Consider the following 21,321-nt stretch of genomic DNA (forward strand, 5'->3'; position numbering starts at 1 on the left):
GGCAGGCTCGAGACACTTCCAATTCTCTGTACTGCCATTTGGCTTATCTACTGCGCCCAGAGTTTTTACCAAATGCCTGGCTCCAGTAGTAGCTTACTGCAGACTTCAGGGGATTCAGATTTACCCCTATCTGGACGACTGTCTAATTCGGGCAGACAGCAAAGACCTTTTACTTCAACACCTGCATTTTGTTCAATGTCTTCTCCTACTACTGGGATTCTCAGTGAACACAAAAAAGTCACATTTGATTCCTTCTCAACGAATGACCTTTTTGGGAGCCCTTCTAGACACAAGTTTTCCTTACTCCAGAAAAACAGTTACAGCTGGCTTCAATCTTCAAGACCTTGGCAACATTGACTCAGCTCACTGCAAGGAAATTCCTGCAGGCTTTGGGCTACATGGCCTCTTGCATCCTGTTGATTCCAAATGCGAGGCTTCACATGAGGAAACTTCAATGGTACCTAAAGAGTGTATGGTCTCACCATTGCCACAGTCTGGATACAATGATTCCACTGATTCCCTGCCTCCAGAAGGAATTCCTTTGGTGGTCCAGGGCATGTGTTTTGAACGAAGGGAAGCCCTTTCGTCTTCCTCAACCTACTCAGATCATAACCACGGACGCCTCGGATTATGCTTGGGGAGCTCATTTTCTAGACAAATGCCAACAGGGTTCTTGGACAAGCAAACACCTTCTATGGCACATCAACTTGAAAGAAATGTTAGCAGTCCAAAATGCTCTTCTAGCCTTCCAGACTCTTTTGAAGCCAGGACCTCTGCTAATTCGAACAGACAATACCACAGTCATGTGGTATATAAACAAGCAAGGGGGCTCTCACTCTTACCCCCTTTGCAGACTTGCCATGACTTTATGGGACACAGCCCTAAATTTGAATCTGGATCTTCAGGCAGAGTTCATTCCAGGAAATCAGAATCTCTTAGCAGACAGCCTAAGCAGAAACATTTTGGATCCTCACGAATGGATGTTGGACCCCAACTTATTCAGCATGATAACTGCAGTTTGGGGCTGTCCTCAGATAGATCTGTTTGCATCCCATCTCAACCATCAGTTGCCTCTCTTTTGCACCAGGTCCTTCCACAAGACAGCTTGGAAAGTGGATGCCCTGTCCTTCAGCTGGAGGAATCTTTCGGGATATGCCTTCCCTCCTCTTCTGCCTCGGGTATTGCTAAAGATAAAGCTGGACAAACCCAGACTGATCATTTTGATAGCTCCAAATTGGCCTCGTCAGTTTTGGTACACAACTCTACTGCACCTTTGCTTGGAACCCCCTTGGAGTCTTCCTCTGATCCATTCTCTACTGTCCCAGCATCAGGGTCAGGTATTTCACTCTCAAATCAAGACTCTCTGCCTGGCAGCTTGGCTCATCAAAGGCAATTGATTCCTTCTTCTCTTCCTAAACAAGTTTTGGATATTCTTTTGGAAGCTAGGCGTCCTAGTACAAGGAAATCTTATGCTTCTAAATGGAAAAGATTTTGTATTTGGATGCAGGATCGTGGCTCTGATCCTTTAATACCTGATATCCCCTCTGTTTTACTTTATCTCTCAGACCTTTTGATTAAAGGTCTTTCCTTTTCTTCCATTAAAATTCATGCTTCTGCTATTTCGGCTCATTTCAATTGTGATCCTCCCATTTTTTCCCACCAGCTGGTTAGACAATTTCTGAGAAGAGCTAAGAATTTAAGACCTCCTAGATCTCCTCCTGTCCCTCCTTGGGATCTCAACTATATCTTGGAAAAGCTTACTTTGCCTCCTTTTGAGCCTGCTGCCTCTGCGGATATTAAGTTCTTATCCTGGAAGACAGCTATCTTGTTGGCCTGGACTTCTGCCAGAAGGGTGTCTGAGTTACAAGCCCTCATGGCCGTGGAACCATACCTCATCTTCCATCAGGACAGAGTTTCCTTGAGGACCAATCCTACTTTTATGCCTAAGGTAGTTTCTAGAGTGGCTCTGAATCAGACTATTCACCTTCCTACCTTTTTCCCAAAACCCCAAAATAAGGGGGAAAGGATTTTGCATTCATTGGACGTACACAGGCAACTACATTTTTACCTGGACAAAACTAAAGATTTCAGAAAATCAGATCAATTGCTTATCTCATTTGCTTCCAGTTCTCTAGGTAAAGCTATTTCTAAGCAAACTATTTCCAAATGGATTGCTCATGGAATAAGATATTGTTACTCTCTTTATGGAAAACAGATTCCAGGTACCGTCAGGACTCATTCTACTAGAGCAGCAGCCACTTCAGCAGCCTTTCTCAGAGGAGTTCCTACCAAGGACATTCTGGAGGCTGCCACTTGGAGCTCTGTGCATACCTTTTCCAAGCACTATAACCTCCCTTTGTACTCTAAGTCTAGGGCAGGCTTTGCCTCTGCTGTCTTGCAGTGTCTTCTAGCTGCTCCTTCTTCTTCATAACCTCCTCCCGTGTTCTCAGCTTTGCGATTCTACCCTACAGTTATGACTGCAACAGTGAAACACGAAGAACATAGTACAGTTGTGTATACCTACCATAAATGTAGATGTTCGAGTGTCTTCACTGTTGCATTCGGTGTTTCCCTCCCTCCAGACCCCTCTTGTTTCTTTTTGCTTACTATGTTTCCTTTTCCACTACCTTTCTGGTGTATTTGTGTTTCCCTTGGGACACCTTTTGGTTTTACGGGGGCTTCTGACATCAGGGGCAAGAAAGGCTGGAGAAGATGGCGTCGGCTGTCCGCTTTATACCCATGCGTTCTGACGTCAGGGTACTTGCTGATACAGCCGACACCGGACCCAGACTTTGATATTCTGGCCGACCTCGGGCTGCCTGCCAGCAGGAGTACCCTACAGTTATGACTGCAACAGTGAAGACACTCGAACATCTACATTTATGGTAGGTATACACAACTGTACTTTCCGAATAGTCACGCTACAGTCCATACTTCCCTTTTTAGGGAAAGACAATTGGATGTGCTCGATCGATCTTAAGGATGCATACACTACCACATAAAGATGGCCAGACCATCCAGGGATTACCTGCGTTTCCGGCTGGGAGCCAATCATTATCAATTCCGAGCTCTGCCCTTTGGTCTCACTACAGCCCCCAGAGTGTTCACCAAGTGCATGGCAGTAGTCACGGCTCACCTGAGGCATCTAGGATTCCAGGTGTTTGTGTACTTGGACGATTGGCTCCTTACCTCCACCACCAGGCATCAACTTCTTCAAGCGAGAGCGGCTACTCTGACATACTGCGATCGGCTAGGCATTACAGTCAACTTTGAAAAGTCTGCCTTGTTGCCATCCTAGCATATCATTTTTATAGGGACAGAATTAGACGTGTCAACCACCACTCTTCATCTTCCACCAGAAAGGGTTTGTATTCTTCGCCAACACATCATGTCCTTGGTATCAAAGAACAGAGCACCAGCTGCGGAGGTATTGAAAGTATTAGGATTGATGGCAGCAACAATCTTGGCAATCCTGTTAGCAAGAATGCATATGAGGATCCTTCAGTAGCTCCTGTTACCAAGAACTTCCAATGAATCACACAATCTTGATAACGAATTCCTGCAAGAAGGATCTTCACTGGTGGTTGACGTCTCTTCATGTCACAGTAGGACGCCCCTTCATGCTACCCCCTCCAGTTGCCACTGTGACCACGGACGCTTCCCTGATTGGGGGGGGGCATTTTCAGGGAAAGACTGCCCAAGGCACATGGACAGATCAAGAATCACATCTGCATATCAATGTCCTGGAGATGAGAACAGTACTTCTAGTGTTGCAATACTTTCAAGAATCTCTTCTTCTAGGGACAATTGCAATACAGACAGACAACATGTCAGTGGTCTGGTACCTGAACATGCAAGGCGGGACCAAGTCTTACCCCCTTTGCCGAGAAGCCCTCAGAGAATGAACATAAGGCCTTCTTTAGCTTGTTGTTAGAAGGAGGAGAAACTCCAGATAGATATCAGAATTATTCAAAAATGATGTGAAAATTACTGAACCTACACACATTGCCAACATACTGGCTGACAGGTTCAGTGCAAACTCTCCCCTCCCAAAAGGAGAGAGATATCTATTCCAGAGGATTGTAGCCCCCAAACATCTCCAGCACGCCCAGGTGAGAACTGCCCTCACTAAGGCAAAAACACAGCATCCATGGGACGGATGGTGTCCCCGGCTGTGTGCTTCATGAACTCAATGAGGAATTAAACCCACAGTTAGGACAGCTGTTTAATCTTAGCCTCACCTCAGGATACGTACCCAAGGAGTGGCGCGGACTGTGGTCCCACTTCATAAGGCGGCCTCCACAGACCCTGAATTACCGCCCCATTAGCTTGACAAGCCTTATCTGCAAAGCCATGGAGGATCATAATGGAACTCATAAATAAAGAATAGGGAACTTGCAGACTTTGGATCCAACTCAGTTTGGCTTTGTCAAAGGCAGATCCTGCCTCTTAAACTTGGTTGACTTTTGAGACAGTCACCAAGGCCATTGATGAGGAAAGGCGTCCATACAGCCTACCTACCTGGCAAAGGCCTTCGACACAATACCCCACTCAGGTATCATCGAAAAACTCATCAGCTTGAATGTAAACCCATACATCACAAGATGGGTTGCAAACTGGCTAAGTGACAGAACCCACAGGGTCAGAGTTGCTGGAGCCATGTCAGACTCAAAGCCTGTCACAAGTGGTGTCCCAGGGCTCAGTCCTGGGTCCCTTGTTTCGGCATCTACTTTTCTGAAGTACAAGCAAACACAGGAGGGTTACTGACAAAGTTTGCAGATGACTGCAACTGGGGCCATAGTCGAAAACACATCTGACACAGATATCCTCCAGAAGGGCCTCACAGAAATGGATAACTGGTGCCAGAGCCATGGCCTGAGTTAAAGCCAAAAATGCATAGTCATACCCTTTGGGAAAACAAGGCTACCCTAGCTACCATATAGGTGGCAATCCACTGAGCACAGAAAAAGTCATCAGAGATCTGGGGACCCAGGTTGACAGTAGCCTTCGTTTGACACTCATGTTGCTAAAGTAGTTAGGAAAACCTTCTATATCACCCACCTGATCATGAAGGGATTCACATCTAGATCAAGGGAGGTCATCGCCCTGTACTCATCACTTAATGGACCTATGGTTGTGTACAATGCCTCGTTCGGCATGTGTCTGTCCAGACCTCTGGTGCAGCTTGCAAGGCCCCAAAAGTTCCTCACCAAAAGGATAAAGGGTCTCAAAATATGTCTTATGCTGCCCGACTGAAAGAACTCCAGCTCTATTCAGTCTCATACCGCTTGCTCAGAGGTGACCTGTGCCTGACATATAAGGCCATGTCAAACCCAGATTTGATGAATATGCTTCACCTCAAAAATCTAGATCCCTCAGAACCACAAGGGCGGAGACTTAAACCTTGACACGGTTATAAATAGAACGTGCTGGAGGGACAGATTCATCACCCAGAGACTCCCTATGCTGTGGAACAAAATCCCGGTACATGTGAGGCAGAGCACCTCTCTGGTCTTGTTCAAGAGGAATCTTGACCAATGGATGGGAGATTGCAGATATACCCCAGGGATTACTTCAGCATCACTGCTTGACAGAGGCACAGCAAAATGATAGGCATAGTTTTTATTCAAACTAAAGGGGTGGCGAAAGCCACATAACTATGGGCTAGGCTTATAAATGCCCTTGGGCAGATAGCCTAGTATGAACCTATGAACCTATGAACCTATGACACTAGTCAAATTTTGTTGGCTTCCCATCATTCTTTCTTCTTTCTTCTTTTGAGCCTGTATCATCTTGTGAGCTAAAATTTCTATCTTGGAAAACTATTTTCCTAGTAGCCATCACTTCAGACTGCAGAGTGTCAGAGCTCTAAGCCTTATCCATCAATCCTCCTTATATGGTCTTTCATGCTGACAGAGTATCTCTCAGGACAAATCCATCCTTTTTGCCTAAAGTATGTTCAGAGATTAACATCAATGAAGTCATTGAGTTGCCAGTTTTCTTCCCTAATCACACCAACAAATTGGAATATATGTTGCACAAACTCTATGTTCACAGACAACTTAGATTTTATTTAGACAGAACAAAGGACATTAGGAAGTCAGATCAGCTTTTTGTGTCATTTTCGGAGGCCAAGAAAGGTAAACCAGTCACCAAAACAACGTTGTCCAAGTGGCTTTTGGATTGTATCACTTACACCTATTCTTGTCATAACATGCCCTTTTCTAGTAAGGTGAAAGCTCATTCAACCAGAGCAGTTTCTACCTCTTCAGCCTTTCAAGCCAAATTACCCTTGAACAGCATCTGTGTGGCTGCCACATGGTCTAAACCTCACACTTTTATAACTCACTACAAAGTGGATAAGGCCTCCGAGGGCAGGGCTTCATTTCGTTCCACGGTTCTGAAGAGTGTACTTCCTTGAGCCACCCAAGATTAGGGTGCTAGGGATGCTACCCATCAGTGAAGAATGAATGGCAAGATTGAACAACTTCACATAAAGAAGTTCTGTACTCGCCATAATGTTCCATGTGAGTTGCTCCATCTCACCTTCATTCTCACATCCCTCCCTCCTTCCCACTCCTGGCTAGCAGTTGACCTGGAGGCTGTCTTCATCCTGGTTTCCCAATGTGTCTTCATTCCTAGGTAGAATAATTATTGTATCTCTATATGGTACGCAGCAAACAAGATCTGAGGTAATTCCAGCAGTGCATTGTGGGATAAGGAGTTGGGTCTCGAGCTACTGGAAAACTTTGAGCTTGCTAGTCGGCCGTGTCGGAGCCGAGGATCAGTTCCAAACCCATCAGTGAAGAATGAAGGTGAGATGGAACAACTCACATGGAACGTTATGGTGAGTACATAACTTTTTTTTGTCTTACTCCCCGACCAAGTTGAGTGCTCCTTTGGGATACAGACTTTCTAAATGGGTAGCCATTTGCACTAGTTTTTTCAGTTAGTGTCCATGCATGCTTTGTCAGGGACTATTGTAGCATATTCTGCTTGATGTTCTTTTACTTCTGCAGCAGCCCTCATGGGTCTGACTGCTGGATATCTGAACTGGTGATGGTCTTTTACTCGCGCTCTCACTGTACTTTGCAAACTGGACTAATATTCAAAAACAAGCCATGCTTTTGCTACAGCATTTATTCACTCTATGCTGTTTGGAGTCTCTAACCTCCTTTCTGATCCATTGCTTCATATTCATTCCATTGGATGAGTTTATCAGCAAGGTAGGCATCTGAAGGATATTATAGTAAAGTTGCATGAAGAACATAAATAACTGTAGATAACTTTTTTCCTACTTTGCTCATATTAGATAATTCCCCCATGTTTGTACTACCTTTTTGTGTCATTGTTCATTGTTGTGGCAAAATGAAAGTGCCTGAAGTGGATCTTAAGTTGACTTGTACCTTAACTTTCGTAACATACAAATGAAGAGCTTATAATAAAAATAGTTAATCAAAAACTAAGTTCAGCATCTTTTCTGGTAAGGTACACTCTACAGTAGCTTGGTATATTAGATACAGTTTAAAGAATTGTTATTTTTCCCCCTTGACAGGCATTTTTAATATATGATACTAGATGCTGAAATGGCAGAGGCTATCCTGGAGGTACATGCCTCTTTATGGTTATTCCTTGAAGGTGGAGACACCGAAGCGCTAGAATAAAAAGAGAATAAAAACAGAAATCTTGCTTTGCTGTTTGACTTTTTGTTTACCACAGTCGGTGGTTTCTTTTGGGTCAGAGTTGTTTTGTGTTATATTGGATGGGTCATCTGCTTACTTGATAGCACACCAAACATCCTATGTATACAATTCAGGGAGGGGATTCTTTATTGTTAGGGAAATTGGAAGTTGGCTGAATGTCCTTCACCTGAACACTTGTATGTTAGATTTACCAGAAAGACATGAATGAAATTATTTATTGTTGGGGTTAGTTTCTCATATCTTCTATTTAGCCTTACCTATCCCATCTCTTTAGAGTAAATCAGATGAACTAGTAAAATGTTAGAGCTTTGGATGGCGTGCATGATATGTTCAGACACTCCCATTTCTGGATTTGCAAATTGATGATTTTTTTTTTGGTAAAACCCTTGTGTTGAAAAGTTAGGCAGTTTTTTTGTGTCTGAATTTTAAGATGTCCTTCCATGTCACTGTTGCAGTATTCTTTACATAAGGGATCTCCTGCCAAGGGTAGCCCAGCATCTGGCCAGAATACCAAAGTCATTGGAATTTATAGACATCATACATCAGATATGCTCCCCATGCAAGGTGTAGGGCATAAAGGTGATGTGTAGACATATGTACCGTAGAACTTCTTACCCAGTCTGAATGCCATCAAAACATCTGTTTGACCTCTCCTCCTGTGCTGGTTACAGAGCCTTGTTTCAGATAAGTGCCCATTGGGGTTTCTTCTTACCTTTTTCTGTTTTTCTTTTTATATGTCAGTGTTGGAGGGCATATTCCCCATAAACACCATCACGAGCAGTCTCTTCTGTTTGGGTGCTTCTCCCAGCCATATGCAGTGTTCCGTGTGCTAAGAGTTTGTCCCTAAGACCCTACATAGTCACCTGTCCTCCTTATCAGTCTACCTTGAGAACCAGTATCTAAAATTGGTGACACAAGGTGCTATGCAGAATCTTCCTGTCCTAAAGGTCTGCTGCCTGCCAAGAAACGATCCAAAAAACTCAGGTCTGATACGAGTGCTGTATCACCTTTCCCAGAAATCAGTCTAGAGGCTGCTGAAAGGTCTGGTTGTTTCAGATTCCTCTTACCGCAACCCCATCTGAGGCCTGCATGGGTCTGACTTCTTGCACATCCTCTGAGGCTTTACAAACATCCGCTCCGGATGTTGAGGGAGAACCTTGGCTGATTATACCCAAGGGACCAAGTGGAATACCACAAATTCTAGTTCGGGAGGAGATGCCTACTATGTTAGTTGAGTGTTTAAAAGGGTCTGAATCTCCTAGGGTTTTTTGGGCATCTCTCTCTCAAGAAAAAACAAAAAAAGCACATTCCCCTTACTGTTAAAGATCCCCAATGTGAATGACAGGATTTTATTTGGGTTTTTCAAAGCCTTAATGATCTTAAAGCCACCTTAAGTGTCCCTGCACCTCCTTGGTCATCTACTCCTGTTAAAAGGCCCAGAGAGCAGGAATCTTTTGAAGAGGATTTGGGTTCTTTGGGGGGAGTCTTTGGCACATTCATCTCAAACCCTTCTGCTTTGGATTACGACTCTGAGAAAGATAATTCTATCAGTCCAGATTCTCCCTTAGGAAGAACTCTTTCTCCCTCCCAAACCCTCTGCTGTTCCTCCAGTCCTGACTGTCCTTTTAGGTACATTTTCAGCAACCTCTCTTGCCCTTGATTCTCACCCTCCAGCCCCCAGGAAACCTGAGACATTTTACAAGGTCAGCACCACCAAGGACACAAACTTCAAATAAAAATTATTTAATAACTATATGTATCAGACCGGTTTCGACATATAGCCTTCATCAGTGATAAACCATACTGATAAATAGTTATCTTATATACATAAGAAAACACATAACTTCCTGTGATCTCATTTCCCCTCAACAACAATATAACTACATTTTATCATTGAGGCCAGGTGCAAATAATCCTCCCAATTTCACAATCCACTTTCTTTCCTTATAATTCAAAATAGAATGTCACCCCGACTTAGAAGATCTATCCCCATAATTTTATCATTCACAACAAAAGAAAATCTAGCATTAGTATGAGACTGGGTATGTCTATACAAGGCATTAGTTATCTGTTTATTACGAGTGTCACTGAACTGCTCAGACATCCGATGCCATAAAGGCCTAGAAATTTGCCCCACATAGAATGCAGAACATGTACAGCTAGCCCAAGTATACTACCCAGTCTGACCCACAATTTCCATAGATGCGAATATCAAAAATCTGACCAGTATTTTTGCTGGTGAACTGTTTTGGTTTACACATATATTTGCAAAATGTACATTGTCCACATGCATAGGATCCTACCAATCTATCTGATGACCAACTTGGATCACCCTGGTATACCCTTTTATAATGTGAAAAATGTGAACCTAGTGTTCTCCCCTATGATAAGAAAATTGGCACCTGTTGACCTAGCTCCTCATTAGCCATAAGAATATTCCAGTGTTTCTGTATCACGTCCCTCAAATTTGTGTTCCTACCATAGGTAGTTACCAATCTGATAGCTTCAGACACCCCTGGTTTGATTTCCTTTTATACTGTAATAGTTCTGGTCTAGATTTAGTAGATTCCCATTCACTTACAACTGTACACGTCACTATGTCTATATCCCCTATCCAGAAATCTCCACGTGAGGTCATGTTTAAATATGTTATCTTCCTCAGAAGAACAACTTCTCCTGATTCTCTAAAATTGTGATTTTGGAATGTTTCTGACAGTGTGGTTGGGGTGGAGACTGGATGCATACAATACATTATTATAGTGGGGATATTTCCTATATACCAATGTACGCAAAATATGATCCTATTGATGTAGAACCTTAACATCCAGATAGTTAATCTTCTCCCGACTGTAAGTGAGGGTGAATTCTATCCCCCACTTATTTTCATTAAGATGTTGTATGTATTTCAATAGTCAATATCTCCCCTCCACACCAGCCAGATGTCATCTAGGTATCTCCTCCATATATCAATTTCTGGTAAACAAATGATATGGGAATCATCATAAACCATCAATTCCTCTATATAACCCATAAATATGTCTGCATAAATGGGGGCAAAAGATGCCCCCATAGCCGTACCCTGGGTTTGCCAATAACAATCTCCTCTAAAATGGAAGACATTCTTTGTCAAGACGTGTTCAGTCAAGCAAATGAGTAAGATATTAAAACCTGGAAGATGGAGATTAGCCTTATTCAACCAATATTCTAAGGCTTGTAGACCAGCCCAATGTCGTATGCTGGTATACAAGGACTTAATGTCCAAAGTGCACATCAACCAGTTTGGTTTAGGTTGCGATTCAGACACAATCTGCAAAAATTCAGTCGTATCTTTGATTCTTGCGTGAGTATATGGTAACAAGGGCTGTAAATACTGAGTCAGAAAACTTGATAGCGGCTCTGTAAGGGACCCAATTTAGACACAGTAGGTCTTCCAGGGGGTTGGTTCAAACTTTTGTGTATTTTTGGTAATAGATGTAAATATTGCTTGCCAGGTTCCTTAACCATAAGTTGTGTTTTGACATTTTCACTGATAATACCTTTCTCTACTGCTTGTAACAAAAATATATTAATTGCTTTTTTAAAATTAGGGGTGGGGTCAATCGGCATACACATGTAATGCTGAGGATTAGTAAGCTGCCTATTTCCTCGGCCCAGTAATAACTGGAATCCATGACAATGACAGACCCACCCTTATCTGCAGGTAGAATTGTAATTGTGTTGTCCTGAAGCTCTCTAAGCGCCTTCTGTTCTTTAGATAAATTGTCCCAACACCCGAAAAGAACATAACCTGAAGTGTAAGTCCTTAAGAACCGCCTGTTGAAAAATAGCCACATGTTTGTTCATAGGGGGATTGAAGCTAGATTTATGAAAATGAAATTCTGTAGATCTCTGGGAGTAATCCTGTGGACCAAAAAATAACTTTAAATGAAGCCTTCTGCAAAAGGCTGTAACATCTGACACTAAGACATTTTCATCCACCAAAAAAAAGGTATATAATTAAAACCTTTATTGTGCAACTGTTTCTGATCAGAGGATAAAGTATACCCAGATATATTGTGCACATTGTCACATGCTTTATTTCACCATTGATTGTAGTAAGCTCTCTATCGTGTTTCCACCCACCCCTATGTGTTCTATCTGTAAAGGGTGTCCTGACTTTGTAACTTTTTTGGATCAGGGGAATCCATAACATGTACATTTTCAGTATCAGTTGCCAAGGATTCCTCTCCCGAGGTGTTATATATGCCTGGTTTAATTTCTTAAGAATAGACAGAGGTCTCTTTTTTTTCTTGGGATAACCCCATACTTATTACCCTCAGAAAACCTGACACTCCTCTAGGACTCAAATGGCCTGCCCCTCTCATAATCCTCTACGTCCCTAGTGTATTTGTGCAGTGTTTTCTCTCATTTGATTTTCAAAAACCAAAAGTTCTCTGGAAAGCTTACTCAGGCTGCTAACCTATTGTGGCTGCCCTTGAAAAACTTTAACCTCCTCACAAATCCGTTTAACATCACGGATATTCTCTCTTCAATAATGCATTCATAATAAGATGTCAGAATGTTGACAAAGGACATTGAGGCTTTTTGTTGTGCCATACCCCCATTCCTGAATTAGAGTGTCATCCAGTTTGCCAGCCAAAGGTTGGACTTCAACTCTAAGACCTTTGGGCGAAATATTTCTGCTGTGATAAGCCTTAAACAATTTCAAATGCGTATGTTGGTACGCAATGTTCTCATATTTTTGCCCAGTTTACTAAATAAGTTGTAGCCATCAACTGGATCCACATGGCCCTTCTCAACCATGCCATCAGTAGATGCTTTCGATCCAAATCCCTGGATATCATTACGATCGGCACAAAGGCCCTGAATAATATTATTCAGATCCATGACCATAAGCTGCCAACTCAGTATTGCTCAAAGACCAGAAAGTCCACTCTTAAAGCTAATGTAGGTATGGCAAACCAGCGGCAAGCCACACAGGTCAGCCTCCCACAGCTGAATCCAGAGAGCTAACCTTAAAATAAAATCCAAAACCGTTGCTCAAATCCAGAGAGACTCAATAGTGGGCAAGTCCAATGATTCCCAGAGCAGAACAATAGCTCTACAACCCTAAAAAATACACAATGCCACAACATCAATTCTCCCAAATTTCCCAAAACAATTGTAATATAAACTGGAATGTTACAAGCAAAAGCCTGTATATCTATAATTGTGTCCCACTGCAATATATTGGTATATAGGAAATATCCCCAGTATAATCATTTATTGTATGCATCCAGTCTCCACCTCAACCATACAGTCAGAAACATTCCAAAATCGCAATTTTTGAGAATTAGGAGAATTTGTTGTTCTGAGGAAGATTATAACATATTTAAACAGGACCTCACGTGTAGATTTCTGGATAGGGGATATAGACAGAGTGACGTGTACAGTGCAAGTGAATGGGCATCTACCAAATCTAGACCAGAACTATTACAGTATAAATGGAAATCAGGCTAGGGGGTGTCTGAAGCTATCAGATTGTTAACTACCTATGGTAGGAACACAGATTTATTAAGAGTGATACAGAAACACTGGAATATTCTTATGGCTAATGAGGAGCTAGGTCAATTTTTGTCAGAGAGGTGCCAATTTTCTTATCGTAGGGGGAGAACACTAGGTTCACATTTTTCACATTTTGAAAGGGTATACCAGGATGATCCAGTTGGTCATCAGATAACCCTTACAGGTTCAGACTACATCACAGCATGATGGAGTGAGTCCCCAGAATAAGGAAAAGGAAGAAGATCAGAAGATGTGAAGAAATGTGGACAGGAGAAAGGAAAAAGAGGTTTAATATGGTGCAATATTTATGCAAAAGGGAAAGAAAAAGTAACTAATACAAAGAGCAGCACCAAATATATTTGAAGAAAAATATAGGCAAAGGAATCCAGATATGGAAAACTTTACATTACAAAAAATAAGAAGACTAAGAGAAAAAGTAGAAACCGAGATTAGTAATGAAGAAGTCAACGAAATAGAAATTGAGGTAATGGAACAGCTGGAAAGAGAAGGATTCAGTGTAGAAAATCAAATGCAGAAAGCACCACGACAGGACAGAGCAATGGATATCCAATTTAAGGGGAAACCAATGGAACAGGAAGCAACAAGTCCGGTGCCATATCAAGATATTTTGGAGCCTTCCACAGGAAACCAGTATAAAAGTTCACTTGAAGCTAGACAGGTAGGAAAGGAACAGGAAACTGTGGAAACTCTGCAGTCCAATGTTGAGGAGTGATAGGCCAGTGAGTTTCCATATGACAAAACAACAGACGACACAGGATGAAATTGAAGAGAATGTGCCACAAGAAGATGTTCTAGAACTTTCTATAGAATCCCCACAGGAAATGGAAAACAAGGGATGTGCCCTCAGTTTGGAAGAAAAGGAGTTGAGGTGCTTGATTTAATAGACAATGACATATATCAAGATCAATGAGAGAAATAGACTGCAGAAGGTTAATAAAACCACAGCAGTCAGAATCTTGATAAAACAAATGAACACAGTAATTAGGACTGACCATAGAGATCCATGTGATATAACAGAAGTAAACAGAATATATTACTGTGCTGCTAAATTAATAACTGATAAAATTCTGCCATATGAACATAGGGTAGCAAGGGAAAAGGGGGGGGGTGTGAAAGTGAATACCATCATGGAAATATCAAATAGAGAAAACTATAAAGCAGCTAAGACAAGAAGTGTCATTGTTAGAAGGTTATATAAGAGGGAACAGATCAACAAAAATATTAAGAAAAATAGGTGTGATAAAAGCAATGCGCGCAGTATTAGAACAGACCAGGATCTATTATGCACTATTGGAGATAAACTAAAAATTTCAAAACAGGCGGAAAGACTCCGACGATACGAAGATAAATATAAGGGAAAAGCACAAAATAAGCAATTTACTGATGACCCAAAAAAGTTTTATAGAGGATTGGGAAATAAGGTAAAAGGAATTGATAGCCCACCGAAAAAAGAGGAAGTAGATACATTTTGGAGAAGTATCTATGAAGATCCTGTGGAACATAACAAAGATGCTAAATGGATAGAAGAAGTAAAAGAAAGAATAATAAATTTAAAGGTACAGGATATGAAATGGGATGGAATAACAGCCAGAGAGATTGAAACAAAGTTGAGAAAAGCCTCTAATTGGAAAACCCCAGGCCCAGATGCAGTACCTAACCTTTGGCTTAAAGTATTAACTTCTTTACATGAGGATCTAGCCATGAGTAAGAACTATTTATATGCACACCCTGAACAGACACCGCACTGGTTAACAACAGGAAAAACAGTGCTTTTACCTGAGTGAACCTGCAAGCTACCCTAAAATTATAGACCAATAACTTGTCTTTCGACAACGTATAAACTATACACTGGGATTGACGCTGACAGTTTATAGTCATTTAGAAGAAAACTCAATTATGGCAGTAGAACAAAAGGGCAATAAAAGAAAGTCATATGGAACAAAGGATCATTTGTTGTTAAAGTTATAGTGGAGAACTGTAAGAAAGGCAAGAATCTAAGTATGGCATGGATTGACTATAAAAAAGCATTTGATAGTATCCCACATTCATGGATAAGAGTGCTTAAAAATGTATAAGGTACATCCTACACTGATTGATTACATTACAGTAACCATGAAACAGTGGCAGACCACTTTGCAATTAAGCCATGATAAAGGACAGATTATTATCCCAGAGATAAAAATCCAAAGGGGGATATTCCAGTGCGACTCCCTGTCACCGTTGCTATTTTGCCTTGCCATTAATCCGTTAAGCTGTTTACTTAACAGCTTTAGGTCATGGCTATAATTTGGCTTCTAGAAAACAAAGTAGAATAACCTCTCATCTTTTCTTTGTTGATGATTTAAAACAGTATAGCTCATCAGATGAGGAATTGAAAGCACAGCTACAGGGTGTCAAAACATTTTCAGATGATAGAATGTCATTTGGTCTTGATAAATGTGCAAAAGCAACCTTTAAAAAAGGAAAATTGCAGCACCAGGAAAACATCAGTTTGGGGCAAGAATGTGATATAAAAGAACTTTAGCAAGAGGGGGTGTATAAATACTTGGGAATTGATGAAGGATCAGCAATAAAACATGAACAAATGCGAATAAATCTTAGTAGGGAGTACTTTAGAAGACTTAAATTAATCCTGAAAACAGCATTGACACCTAGGAACAAGATCCAAGCTATAAATCAATTTGCTCTTCCTGTCCTAACTTAGTTTTGGAGTGATTGGCCCCCAAAAAGTGTTGGATAGATTGGATATTAAAACAAGAAGGATGCTTCATGCTCACCAGATGATTTATAAAAATCAGTGTATACCAAGATTATATATTCCCCATTCTGATTGGGGGATGGGCCTCCTTGAAATTGATTACATGCATAGATCTGCAATCGTGGGACTCGACATGCATCTACTGACCTCACAAGATCCAAATGTGGTGAAAGTTTTGAAACATGAGGAGAATAAATCTAAGATGACATCTCTGCTTAACTTAGCAGAAGCATATCAACGTCAAGCAGGAATGGAAACCAAACCAGAAGTGGATAAAAATCAGGCAGCAATTGAATGTGCTAAAAAACAAAAGAAAGAATAGAAGGTGAAGGACCAGATGAGAAGGCAAGAAATGTGGAAAAAACATAAATATAGTTGCAAGTATAGAAAACTTCTGGAATAGCCTCATGTTGATCAAGAACGAACACGGGAATGGTTAAGAAGAGGTGAATTTACATCAAGAAATGAAAGGTTAATATTGGCAGCCCAAGACAATGGGCTTACGTACACGCTGGTTTACTAAATCCATTGAACATGTGGGAGAAACAGACATATGTAGGTTTTGTGGAACCGAATTGGAAACAGTGACCCACCTTATTGCTGGTTGTGACTCTAATGGCAGAGGGACTGTATACTGAAAGGCATAATAATCTGTGAGATTGTTACACTGGCGATTGTGCAAACATTATGGTATCGAAGTGGCTGAAAAAAACTGGAAACATGAGCCACAGAGAATCATAGAAAATTATTAAGTTTACATCACATGGGCTCACTCAATACCAACAGTCCAGAAGATAGATGCTAGAAAACCAGATATATGGTCCAAGAAAAGAAGACAAAAGTAGCATTGATCATTGAAATCGCCACATCTAGTGACTACTGTGTCTTGCGTACAGAGACAAAGTCATAAAATACCTTGATCTGCAGGCAGAAACAAGAGCCTTGTGGAAGAAAGATACCCGGACAGTTCCAATAGTAGTAGGAGCAACTGGTCTTATAAAAAAGAATTTGCAATCGTATTTAGATACGTTACCAATTCATGCTTGGTATTCATGCTTATGTTTTGAGAAGTTACTCTTGACTTGATGACATTAAAGCTAAATTGTTAGATGACCTTCTTAATAATAAAGAACATTTTTGGCTGTGCTGCTGTGGAGCTCTTTAAGTCTTTTCAGGACAAAGGTAAGGCCTTACAGGAATTGAAACATTTTTGTTTCTCCTATCCCTAAATTTCAAAGGAATTATCAATCCAAATCTGTCTTTTTTCGCAGACAGTCTCCCTTCCACCTAAAGGTATAAAGGGTTCTGGTAGTGCACCTTCTGACAAGTCTACTCGGACTCCTACTTCTCAGAAGCCTCCTTTTAATACAAATTAGTTTCTATCTCAGTTTGTTTCCTCTTTCTGTAGGCCTTGTTCTTTTGTCCCCTTGTCTTTCCCTGACCCTTCATAGTTGGCTAAGGGTCACTCAAGACTCTTGGGTTTTGTCCATCATCTACCAAGGATAATTCATGTCATGGAAATCCTTTCCTCCTTTTCATGGCATCCCTCAACCGCCTCCAAAACAGCTTCTTTTTTTTCCAGAACTGCATCAGGCTTTCCTGGCTCAGGGCACCATTTAAATTGTCCCACTGCCCAGGAAGTGAAAGGTATTATTCCAGGATGTTCTTGGTTCCCAGGAAGGAATGCATCTGGAGGCCCATTCTGGACCATTCTCAGTTCAGCACCTTTCTAAGGGTCCCTTCCTTTCAGATGTTGTCCATTTGACCCTTCAAATCCTGTTCCCACTTTTTCTTCTTCCCCAGGCATTCTTGATATGGTGGGACCTCAAGGATGCCTACCTTCACATAGACATTCATCCTTTTTTCAGCAAGGTTTTACATTTCTATTTCTTCCTTGCATTTTCAGTTCTCTGCTTTGCCTTTTATCCTCTCTACTGCCCAAAGGGTATTCACCAAATGCCTTGCTCCTGTCATCGCCTTCTGCAGGGAGAGAGGAGTTCATATATCATTCCTTATCTAGATGGCCTGCTCATTCAGGCTTCATCTCCTAAGATCCTTCGACAGCACCTGTAGTTTGCTGTTTTTCTGTTGCAAAGCCCAAGATTCACCATAAATTTTCAGAAATCCATCCTGGTTCCTTCTCAGGATCATGTGTTTCTTGGTTGCAGGATCCAGTCCATTCCCATTCTGGCATCTCTGCCTCCTCACAAGGCCGTCTCTGTGATCTTCTTTCAATCTTTTCTTCCTCTTTCTACAGTCACAGCCAGGAATGTTCTCAGGGTTCTAGGATTCATAGCTTCCACCTGTCATGTGCTGCATCTAGCCAGGCTCCATATGAGAAAATTGCAGTGGTTGCTCAAGTCATTATGGTTTCAACACACTATCATCCATTGTATTTTCTAGTCCCCTTTCTTCCATGTTTCAAACTCGAGCTTCAGTGCTGTATGCATAAACTTTCAACCCAAGACTTCCTTTCCAACCTCCAGTCCCATCTTAAGAACTCTTTACGGATGCCTCTGTCAGGGGGTGGGGTTCTCTCAAGGTCCAGGGTCTCTGATCTCCCCATTAGAGGTCAAATCATATCAACATCAAGAAGATGAGAGCTCTCCTTAGTCAGGCTTTTCATTTCCTCTTTCTTCCAGGGCGCCTCAAAGTTTTCACAGACATTACCACAGTGATGTGGTATATAAACAAGCAAAGGGGGACACAACACAGTTCTACGTTCTTTGCAGACTCACTTTTCAGGTCTCTGATCTAGCTGTCCAATATCAGGTGACTCTTTAGGTTGTCTACATTCCTTCAGAGCAGTACTGGCAGACTCTTTGAGCAGGTCCAATATACACTTAGGAATGGATGCTTCGTAGAGATGTGCTGCTGGACATTGTCCATTGGTGGGTATTCCATAGGTAGATCTTTTACCTCCCTCTCAACAGACAGCTACTTTTGTGTGTCAGTCCCAAGCTCTCTGGCTTGGAAGGTGGACACCCTATATTTTCCTTGGAAGCGGATGTTTCTGTACGCCTTCCCTCCTCTTTCCCCTGACTCAGAAGGTCCTGCTCAAGATCAAGCAAGACTCTCCCAAAAACATGTTGGTGACTCCCTTTTGGCCCAGACAGCATTGGTTCCCCATGCTATGGGTGTTAAGGTTTTGTTCCCTTTTAGGCACTTATTTTCTGAGGATGTGCTCAGGGTTCTGCAGGAGGCCAGGAAACCCACTAACAGGAAATCATATTTGTTGAAGTGGGAGAGATTTTCTGTCTGGTGCCCCTCTTGTAACCTGGATTTTTTTTCAGTGGGGATACGTCTGGTTCTCTGTGTGAATTGCTCCAAGCTGGGTTGGCATATTGTTCAGTTAAAGCTCATCTATCAGCTGTTGTTGCTTGTCTGCCCTTAATCCCTTCTCTAGTTTTAGGTTTGAGGTCAAATAGTTTCTTAATGGTGCCCTTCATATCAGGCCTCCAAGTCTATTCCACCTTCCTGGGGTCTCAATTTTGTTGTTGAAAAATTGACTCTGGCTCCATTTGAGCCTGCAGCCTCAGCTTCCTTACAACATTGTGTTTGGAAGACTGTTCTTCTTTTGACCCTTACTTCAGCTAAGAGAGTGCCTGAACTCCAGGCTCTTATGGCTGTTCCTCCTTCCTTAGTTTTTCATAGGGCAAGGTGTCTCTTCATACTAGTCCTTTTATGCCAAAGGTGGTTGATGAGTTGTCTCTTAATCAGTCTGTTAATTTACCTCCTTTTTTCTTTCTCCACAGTCTGCTTGTGAGAAGGTTCTTCATACCTTGGATTTACATAGACAGCTCAGATATTATTTGCATAACACTAAGGGCATTCACAAATCTGAGCAACTCTGTTTCCTTTCATCCCAGGTCTTTGGGTTTTGCAGTTTCTAAACAAATCATAGCCTCCTGGATCTCTAAGACCAGTTCTTTTTGTTATTCCTTTCATGGTGAATGTCTTTCTATCTCTGTAAAGGCTGATTCTACTGGTGCTGTTGCCTCCTCTGGTGCTTTTTTCAAAGGACTGGGCATGAATTCCATCCTTGAGGCTGCTCCCTGGAATTCTGCCCATACATTCACTAAACATTACACGTTGTTTCCAGGTAAAGAGCTGGCTTTGCCAGACCTATCCTGCATGGCCTTGTAGAGAGCTCTTCTGCAAATTCCTCTCCCCAAGTTTCCTCTTGAGCTTTTGTACTCTCCCTTATGTAAAGAATACTGCAACAGTAATATGGAAGGACAGAGTAGATTTGTGTAAAATCTTACCGTAACAGTTAATGTCCTTCTCTTCATTGTTGCAGTATTCCCTCCCTCCTCCCCCTTCTGCTCTGCCATTTTTCTTTTGTCTTCCTGGTCAGGGATTTTTATTTTCTTTTTTTCTCCTACTGAATGCCCATGTTCCTCCTAGTCCCAAGGGACAATTTGTTCCATCTGGGGCTTTTCAGTTCTGAGACATGTACATCCATATCTCACCTTTATGCCCTACGTCTTGTGCGGGGAGCAAACTAGTGATGTATGACATCTATAAATTCCAAAGGCTTTGGTATACTGGCTTGGACGTTGGGTTGACCTTGGCAGGAGATCCCTTACATAACGAATACTGCAGCAGTGAAGAGAAGGACATGCAGTGATATGGTAAGATTTTGTAACTGTACTTTCTTTTCTCACTTGTATGGCTTGCAAATTTGATTTTAGGAAACTTATTTTGGACAGATCAGCAGCTGATATACTGCAGGAACTTGGATCTCAGATTGAAGTATATCAGGTTTCAAGGTTCAATGTCGGACTAGACGATGTGTGGGATGGAGCCCTGGAAGGTTTTAAGAACCAAGATTTCAGCCCTGCCAAAAAAATCTGTGTTTCATTTTCTTCTGGGATTGATAGCGAAAGTGAAGCAGATAACTGGTGTCCTACACGTAAATTCTTGAAACTGTTGTGGAATCATCTCAAGAATTCTTCATTATTCGAAGGTTCTCCACAATCAAAAAATCTGACCTTTGATCCCCAAGGTAAAATGTTTAGATTGTTGGAAGGTGAATACCTAAATGTTTGCTTTGTGCTTTTTTCTGACATGAATTACAGAAGTTAGCCAGTTTGTCTTATTTCCAAAGCATCATTTTTTGAAATGTGCAGTGTCGAGGTCTGTATGGCACAAAGTGCAAAGACTGCTGTTTTTAAATACTTGACTGTACTGTTGCTTTTCACAACAGCACTGGTAACGCCCTTTTGTTTTGTGAACTACCATTTTTGTTGGACGACATTTTTATTTCCAGGTTCATTCAGTCTTATGCACGCA

At 41.6% G+C, this 21,321-nt stretch overlaps 1 protein-coding gene across 6 annotated transcripts in view; it reads left to right on the top strand.

Annotated features, from left to right (window-relative positions):
• The window catches only part of G2E3 (G2/M-phase specific E3 ubiquitin protein ligase), a 1,254,036-nt gene that overhangs the window by 953,425 nt on the left and 279,290 nt on the right, over positions 1-21,321 (top strand). For 5 of the 6 annotated variants that reach the window (XM_044073806.1, XM_044073801.1, XM_044073804.1 and 2 more), the window contains one exon: positions 20,721-21,034. In XM_044073806.1, the coding sequence (XP_043929741.1) occupies positions 20,721-21,034 (314 nt within the window). The remainder of the gene's footprint in view (positions 1-20,720; positions 21,035-21,321) is intronic. The other variant, XM_044073803.1, reaches the window with a different exon arrangement.

This window comes from Protopterus annectens, chromosome 6.part0, assembly GCF_019279795.1.
Source record: "Protopterus annectens isolate FY-2018-M chromosome 6.part0, PAN1.0, whole genome shotgun sequence".
NCBI classification, from domain to species: domain Eukaryota; kingdom Metazoa; phylum Chordata; order Ceratodontiformes; family Protopteridae; genus Protopterus; species Protopterus annectens.